The 22,886-nt window shown below is 39.9% G+C and overlaps 1 protein-coding gene across 2 annotated transcripts in view; it reads right to left on the bottom strand.

Moving 5' to 3' along the window:
* The window catches only part of ITGBL1 (integrin subunit beta like 1), a 222,525-nt gene extending 201,137 nt beyond the window's left edge, over nucleotides 1-21,388 (bottom strand). Inside the window, exons 1-2 of one of the 2 annotated variants that reach the window (XM_055335920.1) lie at nucleotides 21,082-21,388; nucleotides 19,896-20,113 (exon numbers count right to left, since the gene is read on the bottom strand). In XM_055335920.1, coding sequence (XP_055191895.1) covers nucleotides 19,896-20,113; nucleotides 21,082-21,179 — 316 coding nt within the window. In that variant the 5' untranslated portion in view covers nucleotides 21,180-21,388. The remainder of the gene's footprint in view (nucleotides 1-19,895; nucleotides 20,114-21,081) is intronic. The other variant, XM_055335921.1, reaches the window with a different exon arrangement.
* Nucleotides 21,389-22,886: the final 1,498 nt, after the last annotated feature.

The following is a 22,886-nucleotide window of genomic DNA, read 5'->3' as shown; positions in this document are numbered from 1 at the left end:
CCTATTCTTCAGTTTACAGACAAGGAAAGTTGTCAAGCAGGTTTAGAAGCTTTTGCATCCTGACATAGATCTTACAAGGTAGAGTTGAGAGTGAGCTTAAGTCTTCCTGGTTACAAAGCATTTAACCTAGAAGTGCCTGGGTGACTCAGTCAGTTGAGTGTCAGACTCTTGATTTTGGCTCAGGTCATGACCTCAGGGTTAGAGGATCAAGCCTTGTGTTGGGCTCCACACTGAGCATGGGGTCTGTTTGAGATTCTCTCTCCCTCTCTCCCTCTGCCCCTCCCTACTTAAAAGTAAAGGAATGAACACTGAAATACCATCCACTCTTTTAAGTCAAAATGTAGAGTCTGAAAAAAAAATGTAGAGTCTGTTGAATATATATGATGCTAAGAACTATATTCCCTTTAAAACGAAACAAAAGAATGAGCAGTTTGCTCTGAAAAAGACTATACCTTATAATACAGAAAGCTATTGCTCATTTGACTTGAGCCTCATTTGGAATTACGTACTCTCCCACATGCCAGTGCACAGGCTGGCTCCCTGGTTTGAAAGGCATGGGTTGTGTAATCCAAATGTCAGTATCTGCATTTCTTGGGGCCCCCAATAAATTTCTTCCTCAGTATCCCCTCTCCTATCCCAGCCAAGGCCCACTTGATTTCCTCCTCGAAACTCCAGGATTCCTATTATCACCACCCCCTTGGTCTCGACCTTTCTGTATGGTTGTAGGCAGCTCCTCCTATGCCAACTGCCCACTGAACATAAATTTAGTTAACTATTCATCTCTCTAGGCACTACTTGAGTTAGGGAGGTTAACCCTTCTTTCTGACCTGAATGAACTGGAAGGAAATAAAATGTGTAAGTTGTTTGGACGTATTTTTAAGTTCCCCACATTCATTTCCTTGAAAAGTACACAAATTCTTTACTTTATTTAGGCTAGTGCTTTATCTGAGCATGAAGATTACCTGGAACACTGGTTCAATAGACACATTTATGAAATATACTTCTCTAGAAGAAGGATTTAGGAACTGATGACAGAAAAACACCACAGCTAATAGTTAGGGTCACCCAGGCTTGGAAAACACTACTGAAATAATTTAACTATTCATCAAATATATTTTTAAAAGATTTTTTTTGCAAATATGATTATAATTGCCAACTTTGTATTTTCCCTGCCAACTTTTCAACAATTACAACCATATTTTTAAATCCTAATTTCCTCTTTTTTAGTGAGGTTGGTGCAAACCACCAATCCAGGCCCTCTATTTTAGCAAGAGGGTTGGTAATGTGGCAGGTTTGGTATTATTTTAGGTCACAGTACAAGGACAAGCTGTTATCAACAGGCTCCATATAATTTCCTGTGCTCCTCAGACGTTTCCCAGCAACTGACCTGACATGGCTCAAAATTAGCTCGAGCAATTTGACAGGATCACAACACCTGCCCTGCAGCTATAACTACACATTTCTCTTATGAAATTTAATGTGTTCAGGTAATGTGCTAAACTTGCACATTTATCTGTTAAAGATATAGTCACAAAAAGTAAAATGGGTTATCAAAATCACTGGGAATACTTTGAAGCAAGATATTACGAAAATATATCATAAATAATATTTTATTATAAGTAGTGACCTTAAGAATGTATTTAGGTAGTTCTTTACATATTTTATATATATTCTTCCCCATTTGAAACTTAGAGAGCATTAAAAAAAAAACAAAAACAAATAAAGATGACTCTGGAAATCTACAGAATGGCCATTTTTTGTGTAAAATGAGCCTAAGTAAAATGTGGAACAGTGGATGTGTGCTTATGTCCCTTACAGTGTTAAACACACAAGGATTAAATAAAGGAATAGTAACACAGCCAGAGAGAATAGCAATTAGCATGAATGATTACAGTATTATTCTACAATATCAAACATGATATTAAATAGCTCATGAGGTTTCTAAAGCTGCAAGGGGGTCTAGACTTTTAACATATTAAAACCTATGTTGCAGATCTGCACTATTTACCATTATCTTTCTTTTCTCACATAGTCTTTATTCCTAGTCACTTAATCTGCTTTTCTCTATGTCTCCTTGCCACCACCACTTTTTTTTTTTTTTTGGTCTTCTTTGCAATCACATGCCTCTCCCTCTATCTCTGTTAAGGAGATCTGAATAAAATAAAAAATATATAATCTTTATTGGTCCATGTAATTACAATCCAGATTTCTATCTAGTAGCAAAGACTCAGTTCGAAGTGAAATAATTTCTCTTGTCTACTGGAGAGGGTGTTGCAATGATGGGTAGCAAAAGCTGTCAATGGCCATACTATGAAGCCTATCCCAGGGGAGGGAGAGCCCGCAGGTAGATCCTGGTGGTATCCTTTGAGTTGTACCCAAAGATAGATTTAGTTCTAGACCACTGTTTCTCAGATTTTACAATGTATAACCTAAAGGGCTTGTTAAAGCAGAGAGATGACTGAGCTTCACAGTCAGTTTCTGATTCAGTAAACCAGGAAGGGGGTGGGGCAGAACTTAGAATTTGCATTTCTAACAAGTACCCAGTTGGTGCTGGCTCAAGAACATACTTTGAGAAACACTGTCTAGGTATTTTATTTAAGTGCTGGTAAATTGCAATTTTTTTTCTTAAGCATGTTTGTGTTGGGTTTTCTATTATTTGGACCCAAAAAAGATATCCTACCTGATACATCTATGAGTATCTGGAAGACACCTGCCCCCTAAATAAGCCTGAATTACTTCATCTTAGAGTTTATACATTAAAAGCCTATGAAGGAAAATCATAAGGCAATTACTACACAGACTAACATACATTTTATAATATATTTAATATTATGAATATTATATATTCATTCTATGTTATGATGAAATTTTATACCATCTTGTGATCAAATATTGGAGGTACACAAAAACTAATACTTAGATTTTCTTTTCTGTATAACAAAAAGTTTCTGATATTTTCAGAATTTTATTTTGATGAACTTAAATTGAAGCCATTTTTACATGAAAAATATAATTACCAAGACAGAGCTGATTTTACTTTGGATAGAGTAAGAATATTACACTTAAACAAGTTGCAACTAGGGTTTGTATAACATACAACCTATAATTTCATTTCTTATTCATCTTTTGCAATCCTAATGAGAGATATGGTTATCTATGTCTAAAAAGTCAAAGTGTCCTAGACACCCCAAAATAGGAATACATATTAAGCAACAAGAAATATATCTGTATATAATCATTTGTGCAGGAGTCCTTAAATTTTTAGTCTTCTGGGTCTTAGTACCCATTCATTCTGTGATAAACTGGAATCTTTGGGAGTGGATGTACCCTTTGGCCACCATGCCCACCTTCAGATGGCTGTTCTACAAACCATTATTCCTGCTCCTTTTGCCCTCAAAACATTGCCTTCTCAATTTCCTATGTATGGCCCAGAAGGAGCCCCTTTTACTCTCCCAGGTGGCAGATATATGAAGTATTTAACCAGGATGAGAAAGAAGTACTAGTGCTTAGCACCATAGCAGGGGAGGAGTTCTCCAGGAGACCAAGACATAACCCTTTAATTTCCAATTAGGAAGAGGCCCAGGTGTCTCTGGGGGAGGTGGAGAGGGAGGCTGCAGGACTTGGAATATTTGGAAACTGATATGACCACAACATTTTACATTTACCAATAAGTCTTGCCCCCACCTCCCAGCTCAACCCTCAGTTCCTGCCAATTCCATCACATCAGTCTACTTAGCATCTCCACCTTCCTTTCCCTTTTCTTCCTATGGTCACTATCATAATTCAGAATATCATTAGTTTTCACCATTAGCATTTAAAATATCTTCCTTATCATTCTGTCCATCTTAAGACTTTTCTCTTTTCATTTTTTTTATTTATTTATGATAGTCACACAGAGAGAGAGAGAGGCAGAGACACAGGCAGAGGGTGCAGGCTCCATGCACCCGGAGCCCGACGTGGGACTCGATCCCGGGTCCCCAGGATCGCGCCCTGGACCAAAGGCAGGCGCCAAACCGCTGCGCCACCCAGGGATCCCAACTTTTCTCTTTTCATTTATCCTAAGATCAATGTTCCTGAAATTGCCACCTGGAAAAGACAATTCTCTGTTCACTATTACAGGCCGTGGGCTGTACACATCATTGGTTTGGTACTGAAAGGCTTCCTGTGAGTGGCTCCCAATCATCTCTGCAGATTTTTCCCTTGACAACCCTTCTGAAAGCACCCATTGAGCAAAGTGAGCAAGTGTCCATGATATTTTCCAGCTTTAGATTCTGCTTATTTCCTCCCTCTGGTGGGAATGCCAATCCTCCCATAGCCACTAGCTAATATCTTATTTTCAAAATAGCTTAAATTCTTCATATGCATGGTACTTTGTGCCTTTTTAGTTTATTTTTTTTAAGATTTTTATTTTATTTATTCATGAAAGATACAGGGAAAGAGAGAGAGAGAGTCAGAGACATAGGCAGAGGGAGAAGCAGGCTCCATGCAGGGAGCCCAACGTGGGACTCGGTCCCGGGACACCAGGATCACGCCCTGGGCCAAAGGCAGGCGCTAAACTGCTGAGCCACCCAGGGATCCCCTACTTTGTGCCTTTTTAATACTGTATTACAGTAGATTTCAAGCCTACCACTACATTTTCTAAGAAAAAGGCTCCTATCTTTTCATGTCCATAGCCCCTATAGCTACCAATGCAGAGACTAATTCATAGTAATTGCTTAAAAAATACTTGGTAATTGAATATAAAAGTGACATAATAATTATATACATACAACACTAATATTTACATCTTCTGTTTCATATCTCTGGATAAATTCTTGGAACTTTATATATGAGGAAGCAGCCCACTTTCAGAGCTTCAATTCATTTTTTTTTCAGATTTTATTTATTTATTTATTTGTGGCGTAGAAGGGGCAGAAGGAGAAGAGAGAGAATGTCAAGCAGACTCTACACTGAGCCCCAACGTGGGGCTTTATCTTGACTTTGAGATCATGAGCTGAGCTGAAATCAAGAGTCAGATGCTTAACCAACTGAGCCACCCAGGTGCCCCCAGAGTTTCAACTCTCAAAGATAGTGACTAATTTATACGGATACACTTTCTAATAATTACACACAAATTTTTATCAAAGATATTTATACTCATATGGACTTCCAATAAAACTGTTTTAAATTTCAAAATCAATCAAAGTTTACAAAAAATTAGTCCCTAAAGGACCTACAGTTCCTCATTAGGAATAGGAAATATATTCTTCAGTAAGTTAATGATCCACCTAACAGTGTTGTCAGTTTACAATGGTTGACTGACCAATCAATACTTGTGGGATAGCTCACACAATCTAAAACTTTTTACATTCTCCTTCTTAAATAAATGAATTCTATTGTTTAAAATCTGAAAAACAAAAAGTCTGAGTAATACCAAATATGTTGACTGATTCCATCGCACTTTCGAAGTTCTCAGAAGATAAATTCCAAAAACAGTATATTCAAGTAACCAAACACATTCTACATAAAACATTCTTTTAAAGTAGAAAATGTGTGAAAATTGAAGTAATTTAGCAAAAAGTAGGTATGTGGCTTACTAAGTGTGCATATGAAAACAGACAACTACTGAACCTGCCTCATGACATATCAATATTCTGGTTATCATCAAATCACTGTTTTATAGTATTTGGAGCATGCATTTATGCAAAGACCCATTGGAAGATGTCATAAAATGACAGATTTGGTATATTTAAGTACAGTGGAAAGAAACACTTACCCTTTGACTCATAGGACATTAAGTCTATATTTAGGGAATTCATTTTTATGAGGTTGATATGAATTTCCTCACTAAAGATTAGCCTCTGGATATATTTTTGCTTTTCTCTTTTTAATTTTCTTACCTCTTCAGAAAACTCTATATAATTTACTGTATAATTAATATGGTTACATTTTAAACTGAAACATATTTACCTCCAAATTAAATTTAAATATCAGATATTTATAACCACATCAATCAACTAATTTCACTAAGGAGCCACGATATCGGAATACCTATCTTGTGGCTGATTGAATACGGGCTGTCAACAACTGAAGCCTCTCTTGCCATGTCACCTTGCAGAGTCCAGGAGAATGCAGAGCACAGATACAGGGCTTGACTATCATGCCTTTTGCCCAACAGTATGTGGACATAATGTGCAAGTGACTCAAGGCCTTAAGGAACACCCTTTATTTCCTTTTATCCTCTAGTGCTCCTGTGACCCACCATGACAAAAGCATACCCCGACAGCGCAAGAATAACATGGGGCTCAGTCTGCACCCTGGAATTCAGCCTTGCCCAGCTGAGTCGTAGCTGAACTACACACCCAAGTGGGAGAAATAAAGATCATTTTTGGTGTTTTCTGGTAAGCCACTGAGTTTGGGATAATTTGCAGCATTCTTGCAGCAATAACAATAAAGTCCTAAGACATAATATTAGAGAAAATTCACTCCTGCCTTTGAAAAGGGCATAATTTAATTGCAGTGATATGGGAATGGCCTGATGATAAGATCAATAAAAACAGTAAGAGTAGCTGCTGATGAGCGATTACAATAAGCCAGGGATTTTCCTGAATCCTTACTCTCACAATAACAGTATGAGATGAGGAAACAGTCATGAGAAAGCTTATTAACTGCCCAACATCATGTGGTTCATAATGGGCAGAGTCAATTTTGAACCTACATCAGTTCTTCTCCTTCAATACCATTCTGCTTCTCACAGCTTCACACGTAGAAAAAGCATTTAATTATTGCAGATTAATACCACATACACTCATCGGAAATTGCAGAAAGGAAATTTAAATATTCTTGGGCATCTGTCACCTGGTGGCATTGTGCTAAATGGAATAAGTTGGTACAAGGGTGATTGATGGCATAGTTTTTTGTGTCTGACAAAACACAATCTTAAACATTCCATTTAATCTTTCTCAGGCTAAGCTCTTTGTCTTCAAAAAGGCAAGACAATCCACCCAGTAGGTTTACTGTGAGAATTTAACAAAGAGGCATAGAGCAAATTCTAAATAGATAGTAACTGTGTTATCATTACCTTATTTCAATTCCATAATAACACTATGAGATACATTATTACAATTAAACAGATGTTTCTTAAAGTGTATGCCATATAACATTGCCCTTTTAGAAAGGAATTATTAAAAAAAAAAGAAAAAGAAAAGAAAAGAAAGGAATTATTTTCCAAACCATCATTACTTCCTCCAAATAACCCCGTAAACATCCTTCAGTTATTCTTCTAACTCATGCTTGGTTCTCTCGCTAGATTGACTAGTATTCTTCCATGTCAAGGGCATCAAACTGCCATGGTTTTTGGCTTCACTATTATGGTTTTTACATGGTTTTTGATATTTATTTGGGGGGGTATATTTCAAGATGTGCACAAATATTCTTTTATTTTATATTAATAGGCAATATGCCAATAGTTGGGAATTTAACAAACACCAAATCTACTTCATAGAATGTTAATGCCTATATTACAATATCATGCAGGTATCATAGGCATTGGACACTCATTAAATAATTTGTGAAAGTGAGAGTTCTTGAAATTCTCAGAAAGTAAAGCTTTCACGGTAACCTGAAGGTACTAGGACATCTCTCTGTAGTGGTCAACTGTCCGAAATGAAAATCTTTCCATCCCTTTCCTGAAACAGAGGACACTGGACTCAGCACCTGCTGCTTTCTGATGCTCCAATCTTCCAGCTACCAATGCCCTGCCTTCTGCTAGTCATCTTTCTGGAGATGTTTATTAAATGCTTGTTGAATTCAACTTCACTAAAGCCCAGAGAAGTCAAGCGAATTACACAAGGCCATACAATAAGTAACAGTGGAGAAAGAATAGTTTGTTTTGCTTTTTAATTCCAATTCCCAGGCACTTTGCAGAGCAGTTCCCTTTGCATTTCCATCCTATCCAAACCTGCTCACTTAGCTTTCCCAAAGGAAAGATTACTAACTTCAATAGAGACTACATTATTAACAGACCAATGCATTGCCACTCCTAAGTCTTAAAATCCTACATCTAGCATATTAGCAGGGATGAAATAAAGAAATAGAATTTCAAGAACCTTGGCATACTGATAAGTGACATACTCACCTTCAAATAGTAAAGTCCACCCTCATGACAATCCAGTCAAAAATGTCCATATTTCTATAGACACTTGTCTTCCCTCACTGTGCATTTCTGCTAATATAGTGTGTAGTATGTGTGTGTGTATATATATATATATAACATGTATATTTTTATATATTATATTAAAAATGCATGTTATTTGAATGTCTGGATTTAATATTATGAGTAATTGTAAAAGAGCAAAAGATAATCTTAAATATGATGTATTCCTTTTTTAAAAAGATTTATTTATTTCTTTGAGAGGGAGTGAACATAGGGTAGAGGACAGCAGAGGGAAAAGGAGAGAGAATCTTAAGCAGACTCCCCACCAAGCACAGACCCCAATATGGTGGCTCAATCCCAAAACACCAAGTTCATGACCAAAGCTAAAATCAATGGTTGGACACTCAACAGACTGAGCTACCTAGGCACCCCAAAAAAGTGATTTATTCTTAATAGCCAAAATAAAACTAGTTAATGTCCATGAAAGTAACAAATATTTAACTCTCCTATCTACATTTTCTTTTGCTCTTACAGACTAGGAAAATCAAAGATTATAGAAAAGTTTCTCCCCTTGCTGACTCTGGGGAACCCTTATTTTGATAAGGGTTGGTGCTAAACACAATCATTCTAAGAATATCACTTACAGCTGAGAGAAATACTCTTTGTTGCTATGACACTTGGTCCCAATGCTTTCTGCTACACAGACTTCTTTTGATACTAACTGAATAAGGTGTTCTTCTGCCCCGTATTGGAGCTTGTCAGTGTCTTATCTCTGGCACAAGGTAGAAATGAGAATTAAAACAGCTCTTCTAAGAAAAAAATCTACATAAGTTATATTTTTAAATATAAAAATGAGATCCTTCAAAATTGTTATTTCAGGACTCCAAGTTCATGAAAATATTTTCCTTAAATATGTGGTTTCAGGACAACTTTAACATGCTTGAGGAGAAGCCTCCTACTGATTTAGGGGGCAAATATTTTTCAGGGTTCCCTAATATGATAGCTGGAGAAGAATAAGTTTGACTACCCCTTAAAACTTATATGAGAATTGAATAAATTCATATGTACAAAACTATTTTCCAGCAAAGCATACTCAAATAGAAATAGATATTTTCCCATTATTCTTGTGTATTACTAACACAGCATTAATTTTAAAGCTCAAATCCATCCAAGCAGGCAATTGAAGTCTATCCAGGACACAGCTAGAATTAAATATTTTCCCTCTTAAAACAAATGAATTATTTCATGTCAAGATGATTCTTAGAGCTTATATAACTAATGCTGTTGACCAAGAAAAAAAAGTCTGTAACTTGCCTTTTTTTATTTTGGAGAGGAAAAGGCATAAGTGGCCAAGTCATTTTGTTTAGAAAAATAACTAGTTTTATCTAACTATTTTGCACAGCAGAAAATGATAGCTTTGAAAGAACAATAATGGCCAATAAGGAAATACATTTACCATGTTTTGATTGTCTGATTTTGGCTCCTTACTCTCTCCCATTGACTAAATCATGATTTACAGTTAAGGCCTTCCCATAAAAGAAGTTTCTAATAAGCAATATCAAAATTCATTGACCTCTTTTTTTTTTTTAAAAAAAAAAAAGGGGTTTTGGTCTGCCTTTCCCCCAGGAAGTATCCGGATAAAATAGTAAAACAGAAAACTAGAGTGGGTAATGATTCACTTGGAATAATTTGATGCTTGAACTAGTGACTATATCCAATTAGGATGATAGGGCTCTTGGCAGAGAAACTTGTCTTACGGCATGAGTTAGGACCGAGGTGACACAAGGTCAAGCCAGTGAGCATCCTTATAAAGGTCTTATTTTTCTTTTCCCTTTATAAAGCCATCATTCTTCTACCCAGCCTTAAGTAAGATGATTTAGAGTAGACAGAAGAATGAGTTCTATTACAAAATATAGTTTCTTATTTGCCAGGAAATGTGATCCTCGAAAAGACAAAGCACTCTTTTCCAAAGAAAATGAGATTTGCAACCTCCTTGCAGCTTTCTATCTTTATCAATTTAAGAGTTAATGGAAAATAGCTTGAGAATTTACCTGTGCAGGAGGTAAACGCCCCGGTAAATCCCCTTGGCATTCTTAGTCCTTGCTGTACCCTATTTCTCCTCTTTCTTAGATGTGACTCTTGACCTTGAATTCCACACCATGCTTGGAATCTAAATTTCCCTAAGGACAAAGGCTTCAGATCTCCCAGTTCCACCTGATTTGAAGTCTCCCTGTGCCAAGATCAGCAATGCATGAAGACACTTTTATTAACAGTCCTGTAGGCTGATGACTCTCTCATGCATGTACGGGGACCCAGCTCACTCTAGTGGAAATGTCTTTGTGTACACGCGAGAATGAGGGGGGCTGCAGAACTGCGTGCACATATGTGTACAAACGTGTGCACAATTTTAAATTGGAGTTTGAAAATACTGCTTAAAGTCCTCCTACATCAAAAAATAAAACTGGAAGCAATCAGAATGTTCACTTAGGCAAACTGTTTAATAAAGCAATATGCCTGTACTCTAAGACATCATACACATATTAAAATTCTTAATCATCTATAGTAAGCTAGAATGAGAGCTGTGATATTGGGAGAGAAATAGGCCTCAGAGAGTGTGTGTTCACATGTTTATAACACATTATAACCATGGGAAAATAGGCAAGTGCACCCTACATTTAATATTAACTCCAGAGGTTATGCTGAAAATCATACTAAAGAGGACTAAAGAGGAGTCCCGGTGCACACACATTTGACTCACCTGAATTCTTTTACACGTGCTTACGCAGTGAAGGTTAATACTTGGTGATAAAGGAAGGTAGCACAATAATTTAAATAATGTAAAGCTTCTGTCATTCCATTCAGTGAGTGGAAACCCCAAGTAGGGGCAAAGAAGAAGTGAAAGAGATGGGGGCTTCCATGGGCTGATGTTCTTGCTGTGTGTCTCCTGGTAAGCATCCCATCCACTGAGGAGCCCCAAGAACAATCCAGCTACTACTCCTCTCAAATCCAACCAAAAGCTAAAAATGGAGTAAACACAGAACCAGCCAAGGAGTAAACCTTCATTTCCTAGTGTTTACCAGGCTAGACTGAGAGAGGGTGTCATGGACTGGAAACAAACAGCTTTCCTTGGAGATTTGTCAGGGTAAGTTTAAACTTCATATGTTTGATTTTGTGCTGATGTAGACTCTCATCTCTGCGTAAAATGCAACCCCACTGTACTGATTTTTATCCATGCGTTTACATATTGTGTGAGTGTCTGTAGCAGACATGCGTGATGTTTTGATGAATGTTAAGTACAGATAAATAAATGGAAAATGTAAAAAAAATATTTAAATACATAAACAATGTTTGTGTTCTCTCTGGTAATCTAATTCTGCTTACCAGATTTTGAAAAATTACATCGTCTCATAGAAGATAGCTAGGCAAAAAAAGCAGTATATGTTGAGTATATTAACTGGTACAAGGAATATGCATCCATCAATGGTCACTCAATTGCTAGCAAAGACATATTTCCTTTTGCCTTAGCATAATCCCCTTAGAGATTCTAGGATTAATACTGGTAATAACAACTCTCATTTAGAGTGACAATTATGTCAGCTATTTTATTAGATGCCTCATGTGTATTTTTCTCACTTAAATTCTGCAATAACTCCACCCCAGAGTGTTAATTGTATCCCACTTTAGAGATGAGCAAACTGAGTCTTACAGAATTTACCAAAACTGTTGGAGTCCACATACCAGGTAAAACAGGGTGGAACCCAGCCCTACCGGTATCACAAGCTCAAGCTCTCAACCCCTTACAAATGCTACCTTTGCCCTGTTTTAATAAACTTGAACTTTTGAATAAAACTGTTGTTTCAGAAAAGGTGATATTATAGCTGCCAGAAAACCCCAAAATGACAAGAGCTTAAACAAAAGTTTGTTATTTTTATGTGTAAAAGCAATCCAGAGGCAGGCAGTCCAAGACTGGTGTGGCAGTTCCATGGTGTCTCCAGAAGGCCAGATTCCTATCTTGTGAGTGAGTCATCCTCATAGATGGCCACCACGTTCATCTCTTGATCCCAAGGGGCAGTTAGAAGTAGGTACATTCTAGGCAGTAAAAAGGGTAGATGGGCAAAACACATACCTCCCTGAAAGTCAGCTCCCTTTGAATTCATCTACAACACCTCCGCTTACATCTCTGTAACCAGAATTTCATCACATGTCCACACTTAGCTCTATGAAGGAGGAGTGGTTTCAAAAACCAGGAGTTTTAAGAACCAGAATGATTACTATTCAATATTAAGTTGTTTATATATCTGTGATTAAACTACCCCATCTCCTCTGTTTCCAGAACATTCAGTAACATTTATTGATTACTCAAAAACTCTGCAAAGGTGAGTTGTTTTGATTTCGTTTTGTAATGTACTGCTTTTCTTACTTTTGTAAGTTGAAGGAGTGGGCTCTGGGATCAACCCACTTGAGATTAATGCTTTAGAGGAGATGAAGGAACAGTCAGGAAATACAGACATCTCAGTGGAGGTAAGAATCAGAAGCAGTTATGCTGAGTGTAAACTCTGCAAATGTGCAGAAATCTTAGGGTTTCCAGTAAAGAAAGTGACTAAAACCTCCAGATTCAAAGACTAGCCACACACCATTTAGGGCATGACTCTAGAACCATAAATCAGAGTGAAGATTTCAGGGACAAGAACACAAAAGTCAAGTTCCTAAGACAAAGACAGAAACTAGGGTCAGAATCTTAGACATCCAGTGAGCTGGAACATGACCCATTGAGAATCAGGCTTGAGATGGCCATGGCTGAAAAGCTCACCCAGCCATGACACTGTGGAGCAGACATGTTGTCTGGGGTGGGTGAGACAGTTCCAAAAATTCACAGTCAAAGGAGGAAAAGCAAACATAGGCTTAAACCCAGAGGAGGATATAATGTGGAAAGAAAATCAATTCTTGGGACACCTGGGTGGCTCAGTTAAGCATCTGCCTTCAGCTCAGGTCATAGTCCCAGGGGCCTGGGATCCAGCCCTGTGTCGGATTCCCTGCTCAGTAGGGAGCCTGCTCTCATTCCCCCCTACTGCTTGTGCTCTATCTCTCTCAAATAAATAAATAAAATCCTAAAAAAAAAAAGAAAATAATTTTGGAGGAGTTAATATCTTAGGACCAAGTATCACACTAGGATAAAAGAGAAGCATCTGACATAAGTAAGCCCATAACTCCAATGACTTAGTAATCACTCATGAGTTTTTGCATAATTATTATCCTCATTGATAACATTATTACTTACCCCTGTCTCATAAATAAGGAGACAGAAGAGGCAAATGTTTGAGTAACTTCCCCAGAGCTCCATGATTGGCAAGTGATAACATCAAACATTGAATGTAGGACACTGCTGGGCTCTAAGTCACTCTTCATAACTTGGACCAGAAGCCTGTTGTTCCTTATCAGCAGTGGTGTAGGAAAGACTAGGGGCAGGGAAATTAGATCATGAAGATGAGCTCTGAAAGGAAAGAAAAGACTCACTACTTGCATCCTAGATGAAGGGTAAGAATACCCAGGTACTAATGGAGTTGGAACCACTCTCTCTTGCCATTCATAAACATTCCTAGCATAGCATTACACATGTACTTAGCAAGTACACATACATAGCATTCCTCTTGTACTTCACAGAAGGATGGGAGGAAGAATAGGAAGGATAAGAAGACTAACGGCCTCCAGAGATGTCCACATCCTTGCTCCTGAAACCTGTAAATGACGTGCCAAAAGGAAACTTGCCAGTGTGATTAAGATTATAGATCTTGAAATGGGAAGATTATTCTGGATTATCTGATAGGATCCAATCTAATCACATGACTCCTTCAAAGGTCAGATTTCACAACCTATGTCTGGGGCCCAGAGACCTGAGCAGCTTTTTGGGGTTATGATACTAAGAGACGTGGGATGTCAGTTTTAGTATCACATCTCAAAATATATGAAAGACTTCTGAGAACCCTATGAAGGAGGTTTTTACTTTGCCAATTTAAGATTTGTAACATAAATAAATTTGCTCACATATGTTCCCTTCTCTCTCTGGGAAAATTCTACTGAAAAATAACCACTGAACTTCTCATATTGACACTATTTGATCTAAACACCCTAATGTTATAAATATGCTCCTCTAGATTATCAAAGTATGGGGATGGGCAGCCCGGGTGGCTCAGTGGTTAAGCGCCACCTTCAGCCAAGGGTGTGATCCTGGAGACCTGGGATTGGGTCCCACATCAGGCTCCCTGCATGGAGCTTGCTTCTCCCTCTGCCTGTGTCTCTGCCTGTGTCTCTGCCTCTCTCTCTGTGTCTCTCATGAAAAAATAAATAAAATCTTAAAAAAAAAAAAAAGTATGGGGATGACCCAGTCCAAAGAAGGTATCTCAGTTTCTCCACAGTAGAACTGCAGAGGACCGGATCCAAATAAAGCAGTACAGTTGAGAGAAAATGAAGATGAAAATCTTTCATTCTGGGGGCACCTGGGTGGCTCAGTGGTTGAGTATCTGCCTTCTGCTCAGGTTGCAATCCCGGGGTCCTGGGACAGAGTTCTGGATCAGGCTTTCCACAGGGAGCCTGCTTCTCTCTTTGCCTATGTCTCTGCTTTTCTCTCTGTGTCTCTCATGAATAAGTAAATAAATAATTTTTTTAAAAGAAAATCTATATTGTTGTCACTTGAGATAAGACAGGATGCATTTATCCAAAATGGATCAACCTACAAGTACAGAATTCACAAAGAAAAGAGGCCTGCATACAGGTGAGCTAGTGGTGGGGAACCCCTGAGTGTATTCTCCAAAATTATGGACACTTTAAGACCATGATGAAAACACATGTGGAAACTGGAGTCTGTCTGTTCAACACAATCATTGATTGGATGGGATGTTAAAAAACAGACAATGCTCTTATGTGCCCGGTGTCCCGCGCAGGGGCGCAGAGGGAATATAAAGAAGAAGCAAGGATGTAGCAATACCCCAGTACCCAGGGTAGCTGGACAGAGTTAAAAGAGTGGGCAAGTAAAATAGAATATGGTTTGAAGGAAGGAAGAGAGGGTGAAAAATGGAAAATAACTAAGGCAAAACCAAAGAGCGATTCCACAAAATAGGCTAGGAGGGAATTACCCAACTATCTAAGAAAAATGCAACTGTGAGGAAAAGCAAATCAGTCCTAAGATAGACTATAAAGAACAAGAAAGTCCAGTTCTTTTTAAAAAATAAAAAACATTTATTTATTTATTCATGAGAAACAGAGAGAGAGAGAGAGAGAGAGAGAGAGAGAGAGAGAGAGAAGCAGGCTCCATGAAGGGAGCCTGATGTGAGACTCAATCCCGGGATTCCAGGATCACACCCTGGGTAGGGCACTCAACTGCTGAGCCACCCAGGCATCCCCAGTAAGTCCAGTTCTCATGAAGAATCACATACAATTCTCCTATCATTTATTTAGCAGTATAAGAGTCAGAAATATCTGCAAGAAAAAAATTAATATTGATATATAAGGGGTATTTCCATGTATTTTAATTATTTTTATATTATGTGTGTTTATGTACATAAATTAATGTTTATAAGAATGTTTTATACATAGTCTGAATAAATGTATAAATGCATAATTATATGGATATTAAATATATTTATACATAAACATAAAAATTATTCTGAATAATACAATGCAGGATGCAAGGTTCTTTATATCCATAAAGATGGTCCAAAAAAAAGAATCTAAGTTTCAAAGAAATCATGACTGGCTCAAGGTTAAGGATTCAAACAACTGAACCCAAGTTGACAGTTCAAACGTGATCCATCTAGATTCACTGCCAGTCGAGTCCGGACTCATTCTGCTAGCCATGATTCTTCATTTTACAGCAGTTTCAGATTAAAAATAAGCATTTTTTCTTTAGTAAAGGTTTTTAGCCATTGATTAGGAGTTACCTGGTTCTTTCTCCTGACTTTTATTCCATCAGTTCCATCATACACCCAGGCACTGATTTAACATCTTATTCATCCGTGTACTAAAGCATGTTGGTTGTACCTTCAACAATGTTTAAAATTCATCATAGTTCTGTCTTATTCTCTATCTCCTGGACTACCATTTAAATAGCATTTAAACTGAGCTCCTCCCCATCAGATGTCTACTTCAAACTGCCATGCTGTCCAGCACCCTACCCTGGTACTTTTCATGACTCAGAGTACTAACCATGGCTCTCACATTCAAATCTCACCATGGCCCCTATAAGCATAAACTTCCCATTCAGGTTCAGAGCTCTCAACAGTATGTCCAACTGTAACTCAAAATACCTTCTACTACTTTCCCCACAGCCCTAAGATCCAGCCAAGCCAAACCTAGAATACTTCACTTGTCCCACATGCCTTTCTGCCTCTAAACCACTGCTTGGATTTTTTCTTCCCTCAGAATTCCAACAGTCCCCCATTTGGACCAAAAACCTCCCAATGCATAAAGATAATTGGCAAAAGCTACCTCTTTCTCAAGAATTTTAACCACAATATTTAATCTCTGCCTCAATGAAACTCTCATAGTCTTAGATCATCCATACTGTTTTGTCTAGCCAACTCAAACTATAAACGAATCTTACACTGATATCATACAATGAAAAGTTGTAGAAATTATATTCTGCATTGCATTACAGGCATTTGGTATTTTCATCTCCCTACTCAATGGGAAATTCTCATTTCCTCATCTTTTTGTCTCCTTCAACAGCACAGGGTCTAGTAAATATACAGCACCTCATAAATATTTGTTTAATTCAATTCAATTCAATTAGTTCTTCCTGGTTACTAAAACTTAAACTCTTCTAAGTGATATATTTCAAAAGTGATTAGAAAAGATTTTAAAAAGACAACATTTAAGTGTAAGCATATCTGTTCAGGGGGTGGATTCAGAGACCTCTTGAAATATTAGCTGAAAGTTTGTTTTATGTAACCAAACACTTTTCTCGAAGAAATATTCCACCCAAATTAGTTGACTTCTCATTTGACACCGCCCCACACACACACCCAGGAATAGTCTCTGGGCCAGACCTTTACTTTACAGAAGTTCAAGGAAGAAGATTCGTGTGCCATGAACAAGTGGACACTGGATTATACATTAGTTATACATTAATATATATGTAATCAGTTTCAAACAGCCTCAGACTAAAATAAGTATCTTTCTTATGATTCACAGTGTAAGAATCCCAATGGACTTAACTTTAAAAGGGCATGGTGTATCTAATACAGCTGCTCTAAGGCTGGGCCAAAACAGTTATCCTTGCTCGACCTTTTGAGCTTTGGATCAATAGCAGGCCCAGGCTACATTAAGAAAACTAAATTGCTCTGACTGCATCAAATGTCCAACAAATACAAAGCCAGGCTATCTATTTACTCATCCATACATACTAGCTCACCTTTGTGCATCACTATAATATTATATGCATATACACATATTTATATGTATTGAGCACTTTGTGAAACACTAAATGTTTTACATGTGTTAAAAAAAAAAAACATACCAATCCTATAAGATAGGTATTTTGTTATTCTTATTTTACAGATGAAGAAATCAAGACTCAGAAAGTTTAATTGCCCAAGTTAACACAGCAGTTAAGCGGTGGGGCTGGGATTTGACTCCTTGAAATTTCCCCCCAGAGTCCAGAGTATTAACCACTCTCTGATACACTATCAGAGCAGGATTCTGTTTTCTTCAAAAAGGTGGGGAGGCTTCTGAGAGCTACTCTATTTCTAGAAAGCACCATAGAGGTAGAGGCCCAGGTGCACATAAAAACATCAAAGACAACTTGCTATGTTTCTATCTTAGCTACAATATACAAACTTTTTGAAGAGGAACTGAGAAGCTACATTCAAAATGTACAAGCAGGCAAGCTGGCAAGGTAGCCAGACAACAGTGCTGTGTATAAAGGTGTCACTGGCCTGGCAAAGGCCATCAGAGCATTTGCAGGGGCAGATCCTGCACCAGGTCCAGTAGTGCAGGCCCCGATTGGCATCACTCACAAAGATGAGAATGGGAAATGCACACAGTTATTTCATTCAGCCTTGGAGTAAAAAGAAGCATTTTGCCTTCTACAGGATTGTATCCATATGCAAACAAAACCATGCATGACTTAGTGCTGCATTTGTATCAAGAGGAAAGAATGCAGCGGCTAAGATGTTAGGGGTAAACAGCAAATCACTTTCCACTGGAGATCAACAAGACCACCATAGGCCATAGCATTCCCTCTGCATAGCTTTTACAGAAAGGAACCAGATAAACTTCTTCAACAGGCAAGTTTTATCTGATGGCACCCATAAGTGGTTTCACCAGTTGAAGACTGTGTCATACTTCTTACATTTTCCAGTGAAAGAACAATTCAAAAATGTCCTGAAAAAAATGTGTTCAGAACTCATGATATTGAAGAGACCTTGCCAGAGGCAGTACAAGCCAGAGAAGCCAGGTAACAGTCAAGTCTGGAATGAAATATTAGACAATACTTAGCTTTCATTCCAAAGGGCTGCCCTTAATAATACTGCACCTCGTCCTGAGACTGACAACTTTAAAATAACAAGCTGTGGCATTAGGGGTGAGCTACAGTCTTTACAGGGTAAACAAACCACAGAGAAGCACCTGTGCCCCTCCAAAGTACTGACACAGCTACTTTTCCAAGGCCAAGCAGTGTGCATATTAAGTACTCTCCTCTCACTATGCATTTTCAGGCCCAGGTGCCAAGAAAAAACCATTTTGCTACAAACCTGTTCTTCATCTCTGTTAGTGTTGGACTCTTACTCTTAACTACATTGTGGGTAAAGGAAGTTGTGATTATTTTTCCCCCTACAAACCTGCCAAACCCTGGTTGGAATGCCTTGTGTTGTCCTTTTACTAAGGGAGGGCCTGCACCATTCACAGCGACCTAACAGAAATTCTGGCCTTAATTAAGTAAATGGCATGTTCTGGTGAAACTGGTTTAGAAGAAGGGTGTTCTCTCCCAAGAAATATCTTGACCTATTCCAGTATCACAACCTGAATCACTCCTTAAAAATGTCCAAGAGAAACGAATTCCTTTTTACTCCACCCTCACTAAAACACCAAGTTTCACTGCAGCTGAAAACTTCAGGGCAGCTACCACAGTGCAAAAGCAATCAATCGCTTGGCTTATGTTGTCCTTGTCACAGTTTCTGGACACGCGCTTCCACCTGTGAACTCTAGAATAAGAAGGGAAATCAGGATTCAAAGACACGACCTGGGCCCCTTTTTAGGACATTTAGGAAAATGATATTCTCCTGCGTTTCCTTGGCAAAAAAAAAAAAAAAAAAAAATAGAAAAGAAAGAAAAGAAAAGGAAAGGAAAGAAAGAAAAGAAAAGAAAAGAAAAGAAGAAAGAAAAGAAAAGAAAAGAAAAGAAAAGAAAAGAAAAGAAAAGAAAAGAAAAGAAAAGAAAAGAAAAGAAAGAAAAGACAGGCTCAGGTTCTGCAAAAAAAAAAAAAAAAAAGCTTGAAATTCGTGACTGGGGCAGAAGAGCCCACCGGATCGAGTCCGTCTGGGGGGAAGCCGGGAGGTTCCGTCCACAATAAGGAGAGCCAGAATTTAAGTGAGTGAAACGTACCAGCGTGGCTTCGCTCCCCGCGTGGGCCTGGGCGGAGGCAAGTATTGCACCAGGTGATTCCAGAGCCCGGGAGGGAGCCCCGGCGGGAGGCGGGGCCCCCGGGCGGCCCCGGGAAGCGGCGGGAAGCCCCGGCGGGATGCGCCCGCGTGCGCCCGCTGCCCCTTACCTGCGCAGGTGCTCCCGTCGTAGGTCTCGCACACCCACTCGTGGCACTCACACAGGGGCCCGAAGTACACGCCGGGCTCGCTCACGTGGCAGATGCAGACCCCGCAGTCGCACCGGCCGCGGCCGTGGCACAGAGCGCCCCCTGGGGGCTGCCCGGGCGCCCGGCAGCGGCGCTCAGACTCGGCGCGGGACAGCCTGCACGGGGCACCAGTCCCACTCCTGCGGGGGCGACAAACCACAGCGGGGCCACGGTCAAGAGCCGACTCTACGGCATTTGCTCGGAGTCCCCGCCTGCACCCGGTGCCCACCCCTACGGCGACACGCAACTGCCTAGTCGGGAGGGAGCGTGCGGTTCCAGGTCTCTCTGTCTGCCACCGCGCCCCTCCCCCCCCGCCCGGCCGGCCCCCGTTGGCCACCGCAGGGGAAATGACCCTGACTCAGACCAAAGCGTCGGGGGGGGGTGACCTGCACGCCCAGGCGTAGGGCCGCCTCCCAGGTGTACCGAGGCGATCCGGCCCAGCCTCTTGGCCGCTTGCCACTGAATCTTATACGCGCATTTAGATTAAATGCAAATAGATGCAAAGTAGGACATTTGGCTGACTTTTCAGTGCTCTTTAAAGAGTCCCATTGCTATCTGATGGCCAGGGGCAGCCGTTTTAAGAAAAAGAAGACGAAGGAAAAAAAAAAAGAAAAAGAAAAAGAAGGGGTGAATATGGAGGACCATAGTCTAGGGCATATCATGTTTAAAAGTTGCATCAAGCAGTGCTTATAAACTATATTTTTAAAAAGTTTAGCTATGATTATGTGTCTCAAAGTCTCTTTCAAAATGCAATCCATTAATGTAATACAGACCCTGTGAAATGATTCTGTTAGGCTATGAGCACACACACAGGTACACATAGCATTACCTTAGGCTCAGGGCAGAAGTTCCTCTTGGGGTGGATTAAAATTCGGGGAAATGACATATTTGTATTTATTCACTGTCTTTTTCCGGAGGAAAAGTAAAAGGACAGACACGAAGCAACACACAGTGCAGATATAAGGAAAGGAACAGGAACAGGTTGAAAACAGTTTATCCCGTGTGCAACCTCCTAACTGCTCTTGGCTTAGGGCAGCCATCCTGCAAACTTGAGCCCTGCCACGCAAAGCAGGGCAGATCCTTCTCAAAAATAACAAACCAAACTTACCTCAGGGATGGTGAGAAGCTCTGAGGAACAGCTGACAGCCCCACAATGAGAACAGAGGACACCAGCAGCAAGAAGTTCCTGAAGCCTGCGGGACGCATGCTGAGCTCCCGGGGCCCTGCAGTCGAGCTGCGCTCCTGTTGGGTGGGGCTGCCGGTGGGGGGCTGGGGGGGTGGCAGGGAGCGGTGCCACCAGCAGGCCGCCTGCAGACCGACCCACGGACACCAGAGCGGGCAGGTCCGGCCTCTCTCCGGAGCCGGGAGTGCCTTGAGGAGCTGCCTGCGAGGATTTGGGCAGAGGCACTGCTTTGGGCGGGGTGCTGGTACCAAACCCCTCAAGTGCAGAGTCTAGGCAGGGAAGTAATTAGAAACAGTTGTACAAGCAGATGGTTTATTTTGACATTAAAAAAAAAAAGAAAATGTCCTGTTCACAGATTTGGGAAAATCGTTTCTTTCTGCAATGCAAGCCCCAGAAATATTTGACAAGGGAATATTTGGGATAGTTGATATCAAAGAGACAGATAAAGTAATCCCCTAGATACGAAGGGGCCGGGGCGGATGGTGACGTCAGCGAGGACACTTGGGTGGGGAATTACTTTCACCAGAGGCTTTTCAGGAAGGTGCACAACTTGGGGTATGAGTTGTGTGGGGCCAACGCAATCGACAAGTACAACTTTTTCTTGAACTTTTTGTTTTAAGTGATGAATCATTCATTTCTTAAGCCTTTGAAAAGTATGTCACGCTTCTGGTTGTTTGGGCCAGTAGTATATCACACCACGTTTTCCTCTTGTCTTGGATGGTTCAAATGTAGGAGTCCCAGATTCACCCCATTCTCCCTCCCGTGAACAAAATACGGAGAAACAAAATAAAACATCTGATTATAGTGTTGACTACACTGAAAAATCATCGCTGTCATTGATTAAGCACCTACTATGTGCCAGTCACCTAGTATATTTTATCTCTAATATTAACAATAACTACACATTCATTTACTCATTTGGCAAACACGGGTTTCGCATCTATCAGGTACCAGGCTGTGTGCCAAGACAAGAGAGGACACAACTAGAGAATTAAAGAGACATGATCCCTGCTCTTGGAATCCAGTGGGCTAGTGGACATCAATCAAAAACACAAATATAAGGGCCGCCTCTGTGGTTCAGTGGTTGAGCATCTGCCTTTGGCTCAGGTCATGATCCCAGGGCCCTGGGATTGAGTTCCGCATCAGCCTCGCCATGGAGAGCCTGCTCCTCCCTCTGCCTATGTCTCTGCTTCTCTCTGTGTATCTCTCATGAATAAATAAAATCTTTAAAACACACACACACACACACACATAAAAGGACAAAGTGCCAAGAAAGAGGAATGCAGTTACTTCCAGAGTAGCTGGAGGTACCTGATCCAGTCAAGGTGATGACGTTTGAGCTACGAATGAGGGATGAAGACAAGTAGTCTGGGTGGATCTAGGGAAGGGGTGGAATGACCTCTTGCTCAAAAGTGACTGCCTTGCTCCAATTTGTGCAAGAAGTTAGAGTGAGGTTTCTGCTGAAGTCTGTGGGACCTCAAAGCCCCATACACTAAGTGATCACCTGGAGGGGGAGGGTAGCATGAAAGGATAGAAAACATTTTTTCTTTCCTCTAAGCACCTTAGATGCAATAAATAGTTCCTCACCAGCTAGAACCATCCAGGCTGCAGTTCTGTGGTTTTAACATCTGGATAAGCTGTAACAGGATGTTATTTCTTCCTGCTACTTACACAAACAGACATAAGACTAACCCCAGCTTTTGCCTTGAGAGGCAAGAAGGTAAAAAAGG

This window comes from Nyctereutes procyonoides, unplaced genomic scaffold (genome assembly GCF_905146905.1).
Source record: "Nyctereutes procyonoides isolate TBG_1078 unplaced genomic scaffold, NYPRO_anot_genome, whole genome shotgun sequence".
NCBI lineage: Eukaryota > Metazoa > Chordata > Mammalia > Carnivora > Canidae > Nyctereutes > Nyctereutes procyonoides.
Note: the sequence above shows the minus strand (reverse complement) of the source record. Positions and strands in the feature narration are given on the sequence as shown.